This window comes from Eurosta solidaginis, chromosome 4, assembly GCF_040869045.1.
Source record: "Eurosta solidaginis isolate ZX-2024a chromosome 4, ASM4086904v1, whole genome shotgun sequence".
Lineage (NCBI taxonomy): Eukaryota > Metazoa > Arthropoda > Insecta > Diptera > Tephritidae > Eurosta > Eurosta solidaginis.
In genome coordinates this window covers 218,128,656-218,141,764 of record NC_090322.1, presented here as the reverse complement: position 1 = coordinate 218,141,764, position 13,109 = coordinate 218,128,656, and the positions used below count along the sequence as shown (strand labels likewise).

The window sequence follows — 13,109 nt, the reverse complement described above, 5'->3', positions numbered from 1 at the left end:
TTTTCTAACTCTCTCACCTCTTTTACAGTGCTCTCAAGCGGCGCTCATGGCAGTGGCGGAGACACTAACACCACAATCTCCAAAGAAGATTTACAATACTGTGGTGCCAACTTTTGTGTGCATGGTTCTGGTCATGGCAATTTGAATCGTCCACCAGATAATGAAATCTTCGAAATTTCTATGATCTACCTATCTTGTATTATTGCTGCTGTTGCCATAATTGCCATCTTCTTGGATCCTCTTAAACGGTATGGTGAGAAACGTAAGGGCTCACAATCGGCACAAGAGCTATCTGGCATGGAATTGCTATCGGCCACTTTCCGTCAAATGAAGAAACCAAACCAACAATTACTCATTCCAATTACAATTTTCATTGGTATGGAACAAGCATTCATTGGTGCCGATTTTACACAAGCTTACGTCTCATGTGCATTGGGTATAAGTCAAATTGGTTTTGTAATGATATGTTTTGGTGTTGTAAATGCTATTTGCTCGATACTCTTCGGTTCGGTAATGAAATATATTGGACGTTTACCCATTATTATACTCGGCGCTGTAGTACATTTCACACTTATTACCATTGAACTCTTCTGGCGTCCCAGCCCTGAAAATCCACTCATATTCTATGCCATGTCTGGCTTATGGGGTGTTGGTGATGCGGTTTGGCAAACACAAATCAATGGTCTTTATGGTCTATTATTCCGTCGTAATAAGGAAGCGGCGTTCTCCAATTATCGGCTTTGGGAATCAGCTGGTTTCGTCATCGCCTATGCATATGCAACAACTTTGTGTGCGCGCATGAAGTTGTATGTGCTTTTAGCTGTTTTAGCATTGGGATGTGTGGGATACACTATTGTGGAGATTTTGTACAGAAGAAAGGTAAGTAATGGAGTAGATCTGGCAATTATTAGTTACCAGAGCTTGGATTTAATGATTACTTTTACCATTGAATTACTTATCAATTAACTACTAATCAATTATTAAGTATTGTAGTTGTTAGTCAATTAAGTCAGTTTTTCATATAAGAACTGGTAGCTTTTTGAATTAACTGTGGAAGTTGATTACTTTAAACGTAATTATTGCTTTAGCATATTAATTACTTTTGATTACCTATCAATTACTAAGAATTGTAGTTTTTAGTCAGTTAAATGGGTTTTATATAAAGGAATTGATCACTTTTGTTATTTACTGACAGTTTATTACTTTGAGAGAAGTTACTTTGGGGTTTTAAATGATTATTATGACTCACATTACAATCTCAGTTACATTTTGCATCCTAATTACATTTACAAATATTGTTACAATTGCAATTACAAACACAACTACGATTATCATTGCAATTATTATTACTATTATATTTCCAAATGTAATCAAATTTAGAATCATGATTTATTAATTAACCGACTTACGCCAATTAGTCTGTGTATCCCAACTCAGTAGGTATGTGCTGCTTTCCTTGCTGCCAAACCCGGGTAACGATAGGATCAGCAAAGTTTTGAGCTTTTATTAGTTACGCTTTGTTCAAACCTGCGAAAAGCTCGTATATGTAGGTCAGAATTAAATTTCAAATCTCACGCTTCACGGTAGAAATCTTGCGGAGAACTCTTCTCTCACATACTTCAAGGCGATCTCCTCTTCATTCGATAACGGTTATAATATCGAGCCCTGCATCAGGACAGAAATGTAGACGATAGACGACACAGCCCCAAAAGATTTTGCATATTTGGTAGTGGAACGAATGTATTCGCTAGCAGTTTGATGCACTGAAATTATTCAATCGCCTGTGAGTTGTTTCCATTCTTTGAGGTTGGGGCCGAAACACAATCCGTTAGGTCTATTCTGATAGCAGCTTAGCATTTGCATCTTCAATTACAAATGGCTTATTGTATTTAATGGTAATCGTAAATGTGATACGGATAATTTTGAAAACTAGTTTGTCAATACAACATAGTTGTTTGGTTATTGTTATTGTAAATAAGATTTGTTGTAGTAGATTGTATTAATATTGTAATGGTGCTGAAATTTGTATTATAATTATAATGGTAGTTATTATATTATTATAAAAATAATGGTAATTGTAATTATAGTTATGATTGTTATTGTAATGGTTACAGCAATGTAATAGAAATAGTAATTATTAACTGTAATTGTGAGTATAATTAAAATAACACATGCATTTGCACTTACATTTATAAAACTAGACCATTGTAACTGTAAATGAAAATGTTAATGCAATTGTGATTACAATACTGATTTGTCTCTAATGATAATCTTCAATGTAATCATAATTGTATTTAATGTTTAAATTCATATTGCAATTTCTAATAGCATTCGCGTTGCAAGAGTAGATATTAAATTTCAAAAGTAAACCTGTTACTAAATGTAACTGTAAATTTAATTCAACTGTAATTAGGATCATAATTGTAAAGCTTAACATTTTTAAATACATATAAATTAATTAAATTTTTTTCTTAAATTTTTGCAGCAACGCAAACTAAAGAAACAAGAAAAATTGGAAGCTGCCGCCAAGGAGAAAGAGGCCGCTGCCGCCGCAGCCACGGTCGAAGCTAATGCCCCCGCTGAAGAAGTGGAAGAAACCGATGATGAGCTTGATGATCTCGAAGAGGATATTGTTGTGACGCATTTCTAAGTTCACTTATATACGCGCACCCACACACACAAACCCATTTAAAAAAACACATACACAAATACAGAATCATACTCACACTTTCATAAGTTCAAGGAAAATAAGAAAAAATGCGACTTACATAAACAGTATTGAGTATGGAGATATGTAAAATGTGAAAAATCTGCGTGCTGCTAAAAAACAAAAGTTTTCAAACCAACGGCTTCTTAAAGCCAGCGCTCAAGCTTTTAAGCACACAACGAAAAGGCGATCACACGCACACAATGCAATGTATAAAGTAAAAAGCTCTTTTCTGTTTTGAAGTTAATCTCGCATGCGAACTTTTATAATATTGGTGTGTTGGCCGTATTATTTCTTTGCGCCACTACCTCTTCTTCATCGTATTTTAAAGTGGTATATAAAATGAAAGCTCTTTTATAAAAGGGCTTTTAATGGTCGAAGAAAAAAGCGCAACAACGTACGTGATGTATGAGCAATTTTTTATAAAAATGGAAAAAATTGCTGCGCGCCCTAAAGCGTGCTTTGTGTTATTGAGCTTTTTGCAGTTGTTACTTAATTTAGTATGAAATTTATGAACTTAAAAAAAAGACACTTCTAAATATTTTAAATACAAATATAAACTAAAACCGGTAATGTAAAAAAGCATATAATTGAAAGTAATGTGTTGTTAAGTTTAGTAATTATTTAGTTTAATAAGAACAACTACAAATGAAAAATAAAACACTAAGCAAATAAACATATACATACATACACAGCATGCACAAAAATTGCACTCACGCATACATATGAGTAAGAGCAATTTTGTAAATATGTTTTCAATTAACATAAAAAACAGCAACAAGAATTGTAAACGGTAAATGACGAAAAAATATTTTGACCTCAACCCAAAAAATTTCTAAAAAGCATTTTTTCGAAACAAAAATAGTGTTCATAAAAAAATGTATTAATTTAGAGTATGCATACTTATTTGCAAAGTTTCAAAAATTTTTAAGTTTATGGAAATTTCAAAATATAAAAAAAACTACTTGGATGAAAAATTTGTAAAGGAAGATTTTTCTAGTTCTGCCATTAAAAAAATCCCGAAAATTTCGTCATTTTAAAAATTTTTTTAAATTTTCTAAACTTATAAAAGAATAAATTTGGTTATTAAACTTTATAAACTTAAAGCAGAGTTTGCATTTAATGGTAAAGAAGAAAAAGCAATTCGGCTTATCATGGATAGCAACCGATATCCAAAAACAAAAAAGGTGAGATATGTTTATGGTCCCAGTGATTGATTTTTATTTTCAAATGGTTTATTGCCCAAGGTTTTTTTAAAACTTTTATTTTGCGACCAAAATTGTTTTCGGAAATGGTAGATCTCTCGTCTGCTTTCTTAGAATTAACATAGTCTATACTTAACATTCGATTATTTTAACGGTCTGCTAATATTTGTTGTTCCACAAAATTTAAATCGGAAAAACCACACAAGAGGCTGTTTCCAGGACGAACTTTACATATTTTCTGGGCTGTTCGGGAATAATTTCGAGCTTTTTTGCAGTAATTTCGGTAATGTTGCAATTTCGATTTGGAAATGTGCAAGAAAATATTGCGGAATTATTTGCACGACTGCTTCGGAATCAGTTCGGAACTATTAAGAGATCGTTATGGAATCATTCCGAAGCCATTTCGAAATAATTACAGTGGCCGCTTAGCGACTATTTCGGAATCATGTTGATCCAATTTTGAAATCGTTTAGCAGGGTTAGGAAAAATTCATGTATGAATACGAAAAATTAGCGCACTGTTATTATTATTGAGTTGTTCTTATTATAGGATTGTTATCGTTATATTGGTGTTTCATCGTAGGGTTATCGGCTTTTAATCAATACCAGGTGCTCTCGAAGTGTTGTCGGTATATTTTCGGTAAATTAGCGACGTTTTATTGGTTTATTATCGAAAATCTATGGATTTCTTATCAAAAATTACCGAAAAAATATCAATTTTCTGTCGATAACAAGTCGAGAACTATAAGATTAGAAGCGAATATCTTTTCGATAGCAAATCGATAATTTTTCGATAAGAAGTTGATACTGCTTCGATAGCATATCGATAATTTTTCGGTAACAAAATGACATTTGTTTGAAATAAAATGAATAACTTTTCGATAACACATGGATAGCACGTTGCTATAATATTAAGATATAAAAATTGTAAGTAGTTTTCTTATGGAAAATTGTAAAAATTGTCACAGTTCCAGAAACGTTTCAAGCTTGTAAAATATAGGATGTTAAAATTACTTCTCGGCTAGCATAGCTTATAGCGAGCACTCAGCCGTCAGCCTTACTTGTGATCTCTGCTAAAAAGAAAAAAAAAACTTTGTATAATTTTTGTCCAGGAAAAAAATTTATTATATATATATTTTTCGAAATTGGAAAATAGAAAAAAAAATTTTATTTTCAAATAATAAAATTGTATATATATTTTAAAACTCATTTTCTTTAACTTTGCAAGTTTAAGGTAACAAAGAATTACTACTTCTTTTATGAACTCTAAATTTCTTTAAAAAAAATGTTTCCAACAAAAGCCGGTTGAAATTTATGAAAAAATTTAAATAAGAAAACCAGCAAAATATTGATAAAATGCTGTACAAAATATAAATTCTGTGCTGATAATCGCTTTAAAATGAATATAAACTAAACATTTCTCAAATGAAAAATAAAAAAAATGTTGAAAGAAATATTTTGTTTAAACAATTCATAAAAATATCTAGAAAACATGCCTTTCCAACTGTTTTTCAGTTAAACACTAACAAATAAAATGTAGCTTTAAGCAAAGAAATTAAGTTATTTTAAGTACTTGTATATATTCACATATGTATTGTTCCAATACGTATGCATGTGCATATATATATGTACATAATTTTAGGATATGAATCCCTCACGCAGGAATTTAAAAAAAAAATATTTTCACAAATTTAAAATGTGTGATTTTTGCAAAACACTGGTGGCAAAAAATTAGGATTGCTATGCAATAACCACTTTACTTTATAGATTTTGAATCGACTACCGAAAACAAATGGTTTGCTCTATAAAAATAAAATTTACACCTTTTTTTAAGCTTTTCTCAGTTTTACTCGAACTTCGTACAATTTTTAAACTTTAATTTCATTTTTTTCCTTTTTTTTTTTTTTTTGTTACAAATTTAACTATTTTTTTATTGAATAAAAATTACAATATCGTTTAAAAGTTTGTAATTTTAAAAACATTTTATTGTGTTTAATGTGTCTATTATTATTTTTGCCATGAGTGAATATTTTAGGTATTCTTAGCAGTAAGCAGCCTATCAGCCTATGCACGCGTGCGCATTAAACACGATTTTAAATTTAAGTTGTGTATGCGCATGCTGATGTTTTTCAACTGTTTGCTGTATTCGTAAAAAGAAAGAAATTTTTTCTCAAGAGAAAGTCGAAATGTAGTGAAAATAGTAATGTTGACTTGAAAAACTTATCAACGAAAAAACTTCTATATGCAATTTAAAATTCTTTTAAAATATGGCAAGCTAAGTAACTAAATTTAAAATTTAGAAAAAAAATGCTTACAAGTATATATAACAATAGTAAGCTTTTAAATAGAACATGTGTTAATGATAAAACAGTGAAATGCTATAAAAATAAATAAACCTTAAAACAAAAGTGTAAATGCTAAATGAAAAATTATGCAGTAGAGTGAAGTAAGTTTAATTAAAAGAAAATATGAGAGTATATATGCTTCAGTGTGAGTAATATAAAATGTACTTATATATTTTGCTCAGTATTATAATGCTAATATTTAAGTGGGGATTTTAATTTTTTTTTTTTTAATAAAACTTAAGTTTTCTCTAAGCTTTGTTTCCGTTATACTATGGATTACGCGCAATGTTTCTCAAAGTACTGTTACAATATAAAACAATTACTTCTGTGCTTGATTGAGCAATTGGCATACATTTTTTTTTATTAGGTGAGGAATGAAAAATTTTTGGGAATATCAAAATTTTTGCAAAATAGAGCTCATATTTTCTGAAAAAAACCGGCAAGATGTTTCATTTCAAAACTTAATTCTTGTTTAAGTTTTCAAAAAATAAAAATAATTTTTTTAACTTAAAAAAAGACTATACTTTTCTTCAAATTCTCAAATAATTTTAGTTTTGCAAAAAATTTCAGTATTTTTTTTCAATTATCTATGAGTTATTAAATTTTTCGATATTTCAAAAATGTGCTTTTTTTACTAAATACAGTTTTTCAAGGGCCACTTGCTCGACGGCAAGTTATTTTTTGAATTCAGAGTTAATTTCAAAAATTTGTCAAAAATGTATGAGGGGTTGTTAGCCTCATGTCAGGTTAACTCTGAGTTAAAAAGTTAAGGTTCTGCAAGTGGAACGAAGCGTCTCAAAAACTTTCAGTTTTTAATTTTTACTATCTACGAATTTGATATTTCTAAAATGTAACAAACAAAATTACTTTTTTATATTTTAAATTTTTCAAAAAACTTTCATTTTTTTTTTATTGGCTATAAACTTCAAAATTTGTAAAATTTTAAAAATAAAATTTAAGGTTTTAATTTTTTAGTTGCTTCAAATTTCGACACATAAAAAATCAACATCAGTGTTTGTATTGTTAAATAAAAAATTCTAGATTTTTTCATTTCAAGTTTTTTTTAATTTTTCAAAAATAAAAAAAAAATTTTTATTAGCTTAAGCCTTATGCAAAGTTTAAAAAAAAATTAAGTATTTAACTTTACAAATTTTAAAACGTAAAAAACCAATATCAGTGGAAATTGTTAAATAGCCAAAATTTAAACTTTTTTATTTCAAAAGCTTTAGAAAACCCTTTTTTCTTAGACTTTATAAATGTTAAGAAACAAAAAATTTTCATTTCATTCAAATTACCTTCTAATATTGAGCCTCAAAATTTTTTAAATCTCTTCAAAAAAATATATTTCTTTTATAGGCTTTACATTTCAGCAAAAAAAGATATTTATATAAATTTTAAAAATCTAGAATTAAAAAAAAAATTGTACGGAATTAAAAAATTAACTAAGAACAACAGCAAAAAGAAATAAAAAAAATTATATATTTTATGCCAGCTGAGAACTCCAACAAAAAATATTAAAAAATTTAAAACAAATTCCAAAATTACACTAAAAACTACTAAAAAAGTTTAGTAAAACAAAATTCTTTCAAAACGTAAATTTTGTAAAAAAAATATTTTTGGAAACACTAAATTGGAATTTCATATTTTTTTTAAGTTTCTTATAGTTAGCGGTTTTGGTTTTTCATTAATTTTTTTAAAGTTTCAAAGTTTTTGAGCAACTTTCTTAAATTTCAAATTTTAAAAAAGTTTAGTTAAGTTTAAAGGAACCAAGTAAGCAAAGCTTTATCTCAAAATGGCTATTTGTGCGAAAAAAATTCTATTTTTTTTTTTTCGGATAAAAAAATTTTAAAGATGATAAAAACACATTTTCAAAATTAAAATTAAAACAAATAAAGAGAATTTCAAAACAAAATTTTTAAAACTTTAACATTTTGTGAAAAAAACAAGATAGTTTTAGAAACTCTATACCTTTTTTAGATATTTTCTTTGAAATTTCTTGTCCTTTGTTGCTTTTTTCATAATTTTTCCAAATTTTCTAAGTTCTTGGACACGCTCTTTAACATTTTTTTAGAAAAGGCTTTTTGTGCTAAAAATTTTAATTTTTTAATTCGGAATTTAAAAAAAAAAAACTAAGAATAACAGAAAAAATTAAATAAAAAAAGAACAAAATATATATTTATTTTTTTACAAGCTGAAAACTCCAACAAGAAAACTAAAAAAGAAACACTCTTTTCCAAAATTAAAATAAACAAAAATTTTAAAATTAAAAAAAAACCTTTCAAAACATAAATTTTGTAAGACATAATATTTTTAGAGATTATATACCTTTTTTTCTAAATATCATGTTTTTTGAATATTCTTGTCCCTTGCTGTTTTTCTCAATAACTGACAACGCGACCTGACCTCTTTTCAGCATTGCTGCTTTTATTATTTTTGCTACACTCTGACTTTTCTCTCTTTTCTCATCGCTCACACTCATTTTAACGACCTTTCCAGCCTCTCATTTTCTAAAATTTTAACTATTTCCAATATACTGAACTTATTTATTTATTAGTATTTCTGCATACATACATATGCTTATATGTTTGTACATACATACATATATGCGTACATATGTATACATTTTTTTTTCCTTTTTACTGTACGTACATGTTATTTCATACATACATACATACATACGTATATGTCCTGCATTTTTATTATAGTCCTTTAAGTAGCTGTATTATATCCCTTCACTACCTTCTCCGTACATATGTATATAAATATGTATACATATATACATACATATACATATGTAATGTTAAAAACTAAAATTTTAAAATATGAAACAAAAAAGTTGCGGACGCATTATAAGTTTAAAGTGCATACATATCTAAAAATGACACAATAAAAAATTGTAAAAATTGTAAAACGAAATCATTAATATATATAATATTTCAATATACTATAAATATATACTATGTACCAGATATACACATTTACATGCGTATGGATATCCATATTTACAAGTACGTAGTGTATATTATAATAATGTTAATCACATAACGAAAATTATGCGCGTACGTGCATTCTGCGCATGCGTACGAAGTAAATACAACATCATTACTACATACATACATACATTTAGTTACAAAATGGGAAGAGAACGGGGTAGAAGCAATTGCATTGTATAAAACTATAAAGATATATCTACATACATAAGTAAATACTACAATGTACATATGTATGTTTGTATGATAGTATAGAATGCAAAAATATTGAAATATACAATTCAATAGTTTAGTTTGCAATCTTTAGTGTTATAATTACATAAGTCATATTACAAAATTAAATAAATATAAATAATTTTATGATATAATAAATATATACATATTTTTGTTTTAGTTAAAAAGAATAATAATGAATAATGCTATTTTTTATTTAACTGTTATGAAAAAGTTATGTAAAAGTAGTCGACAGCTGCATAACCGACAGACAGTTCCAGCCGATATTATCTTGCAAAAAATATTTCTTCTCCTACATACAAATTGCTTTTTTATGTTTTAAGAATATCCCCTTTCGCCCATCCACTTCTTACTTTACCCAATTGCTCCCATGGGAGGATGCCAATCGGAATACAAAGTGGGTCGGACCATTGTCTCCCGTTGGGTTGTCTTCGTCAGTAGTCGCCAACGCCGTTGATGTTGTCGTTTATTTAATTTGCTACGTCCTTCCCACAGCTGTCATCCTCCCTAAAGCCCGTTGCAGTTGGATGTATACACTCCTGCTCCGAGAAGGTATTGAACCCTATTCCGGTCCAAAACAATCGTTTTTCTCCTCACCCTGTTGTCAGTTTATCACATGCAACGAATGATTGCATCATTCGGGATGTTCTGTGTTAGATCCCGGCATTCGTCGACCTCGAAGTTCTTATACAACTTTTGTGGCTCCCTGCTGAACGCTACCTATAAGGCAACATCAGCTACTCGCTCATCAAGGCGTGGCAAGCGTCTTTAAAATGTCGACTGCCTCACCGCTGCACTTTAGAGTCCTGCAATTACGTTGCAACAATCTAAAGATCGCGGATTCAAACGATTACATGAACAAAAATAATGTCCGTATAGCCGCAAGTCAGGAGGCGAAACTACCAGTTACAAAGAAATTGGCCAGCCGATTGCATGCTACGCGTCCCCGATATGGTCGACAAGCCTAAAAACTACTCACTGGAAGAAGCTACAGGCCTGCCAAAATACTGCTCTCAGAACCGCCACGGGCTGTGTTCTTATGTCTCCAGAACACCATCTACATAATGAGGCGAGAATACTCCCCATCAGGGAGAGGAATTAGATGCTAACCAAACAGTTCCTGTTGAATACCCAGAAGCCTGGGCATCCCCACAGACATCTGATTGATGAGCCAACACCGCCCAGGGGCTTAAGGGGTCATCTCCGTAAGCATTTTGAGGAAATACGGCACCTGAGAACTCAGCCGTATGAAGCAAAAAAACACAAGCAGGTCCTTGGTGAACTCCACAAACAGACGTCGGACCTTTATGCCAGGAATTGCCCGGTGAATGCAGTACTCAAAGAACAGTACCGAAAACTTGCGGAAGAGGAACGTACACTCCCCAGAGAAACGCGAGTCACTCTAACGCAACTTCGATCTGGATACTGTAACAGGTTAAACTCTTACCTATCCAGAATCAACCACGACATGCAAAACATATGTCCTGCTTGTAACGTGTCCCCACATGACACCAACCATTTCTTCAACTGTATTGTGGAACCAACGCCTCTAACACCTCATTATGGTCCACCCCTGTTGAAACAGCAAGTTTCCGACTCCCGTTAGAGGATATTGATGATGGAGATTGTAGTTATGAGTGGGAGCAGCCGTATGAGTTGGTGGCGCCGTGAGGTGCGAGCAACAGCGGGTACTTGTTGTGGCTTGCTTAGCAGCGGGGCTGCTGGAAGGTAGTGGGGGGCGCTAAGGCGTAGACTACGAACCGCCCTTGCGCGTGAGCAGCAAGGATCCACAAAAGATTTATAAAAGTTACGAGGACGTCGGGTTTTGGGATCTAGCCCAGAAAAACCTGTCCGATGCAACCATCCCTTGCACGATACACACTGACAAGAGTATGACCGTCCTAAAAAGGTTATTTTCCGGGAGACGCAGCAAAACCATTTCTCAGGACCGGGGTCAGGAGACGGACCCGGATTGGGTTCAATACCTTCGCGGAGCAAGAGAATATGGAGCAGTCCCGCTGCAAGGAGCTGCTGGGAGGATGACAATTTGTGGGAGGGACGCAACAAATTAAATGCGGTTCCACTGAAATGACAGTCCTTGGTCGGGAAAATTTCCGAGTCGCTCCGGTACATAGAACCGACTGTCTTGGGAAGCCCAATATGTGATCGGTCGCACCTATTGGATGGGGCGAGGCACTGCTACAACAGGCGAAGCTACCCACCAGATAGGACCTACGAGCTACATCATCTACAGGAAAGGGGGGTAATGGTGACGGCTATGCTTTTATCACCCATCATACCGCGCAATACAATCTATTTCAGCATCAACATCAGCCACAAGTACAAAATCTTACAAAGTCAAGGCATAACTGCCCGGTCAGGCGACGCCAACCTTGAAATTATAAACATCAACATTCCACTTGCCACCTACAATTGTTGTTGTTGTTGTATAAACGATAAAGACACTCCCCGAAGACTTTGAGGAGTGTTATTATTGATGGTTCTTTGCCGGATATAGATCCGTTACGGTCCGGTAACCAAGCACCATTAAGGCACATGCATCGTAAACTGCGCAGTCAATCCCGGCACATTACTTCAGGACGTAGACAGTTCAGCCTTGTCTAAAAAGTTGACCGCAAATTATTTGAATGGTCGTAAATAAATAGCTATCTCCCCAGTCTTTCTGGTTTTTCGCGGTCTGACACTATAACCGACCAAGTCCACGGCCACACAATGTGGAAGTATCATATGACGCAAATATTGGATGTTCACGTCGATGGTGTTACGCTACCGAATGCCAATCATCCAAAGATCTTAGACTTAGCGTTCGACAATACTCTTAAGTTCAAGGCACTTGCCAGCGGCCCTTGTGAAAAGGATACTAAAACGCCATTGACCGGCCGCTCATGTGTTGGGGGTCGCTGGTTTGGTCGCCTGACTCAAAAAAATGCTACAGGCTTGCCAAAATACTGCACTCAGGACTACCACGAAATATCTTCTTATTATCCCTGAACGCCACCAACATAGTGAAGCAAAAGAGGGGCAGAAAGGCGTGGTGCGAGCTTGAACTACTAGTCACCAGGAATAATTCCCGCACATTTTACCAGAAAATTCGATGACAGACGGATGGTTTTAAGTCCGGAGCTAACTTCTGCAAGAACGAAAACGGCGGTCGTGCAATGGAGAACACTTCTCTGTCCCCCTAATTGGAGACAGGGATGTACCAATAAGGGAAGAGAAACCCGAGCCCGGAAGGGATGATTATGGACTTAATGATCATGACGAGACCGCGGGCGCAGCCGAAATTCTTCCAACGGAAATGAAACGAGCCGACGCGGATTCAGTGGCCTTTGCGAAAAGCTCGTTCCCCTTGAAGGGCATCAGTCGTAGTTGGATTCTCTGTGTATGGTTCATATTCGACCCTCTTTAGTTTTTTGAAATTGATGAAAGTGTGTCGCTCGGATCGCGTAAGCGCGAGAAGTATGGATTCCCGTCTACGTGTCCTCTATTTACTACGCCAACGATCCAGGACACTGTCTCTGACTATGGCCTTTGTAGCTAGAGCAAGTCTGCAAGGCTGACTTTGCAGTGAGCTTAATCTCTTGGACCGCAGCTTTGCGGATTTTGTT

At 32.9% G+C, this 13,109-nt stretch overlaps 1 protein-coding gene across 4 annotated transcripts in view; it reads left to right on the top strand.

Annotated features, from left to right (window-relative positions):
• LOC137250978 (UNC93-like protein) overlaps positions 1 to 9,663 on the top strand; it is a 284,617-nt gene extending 274,954 nt beyond the window's left edge. For all 4 annotated transcript variants that reach the window (XM_067784783.1, XM_067784784.1, XM_067784785.1 and 1 more), the window contains 2 exons: positions 29 to 879; positions 2,486 to 9,663. In XM_067784783.1, coding sequence (XP_067640884.1) covers positions 29 to 879; positions 2,486 to 2,650 — 1,016 coding nt within the window. In that variant the 3' untranslated portion in view covers positions 2,651 to 9,663. The remainder of the gene's footprint in view (positions 1 to 28; positions 880 to 2,485) is intronic.
• Positions 9,664 to 13,109: the final 3,446 nt, after the last annotated feature.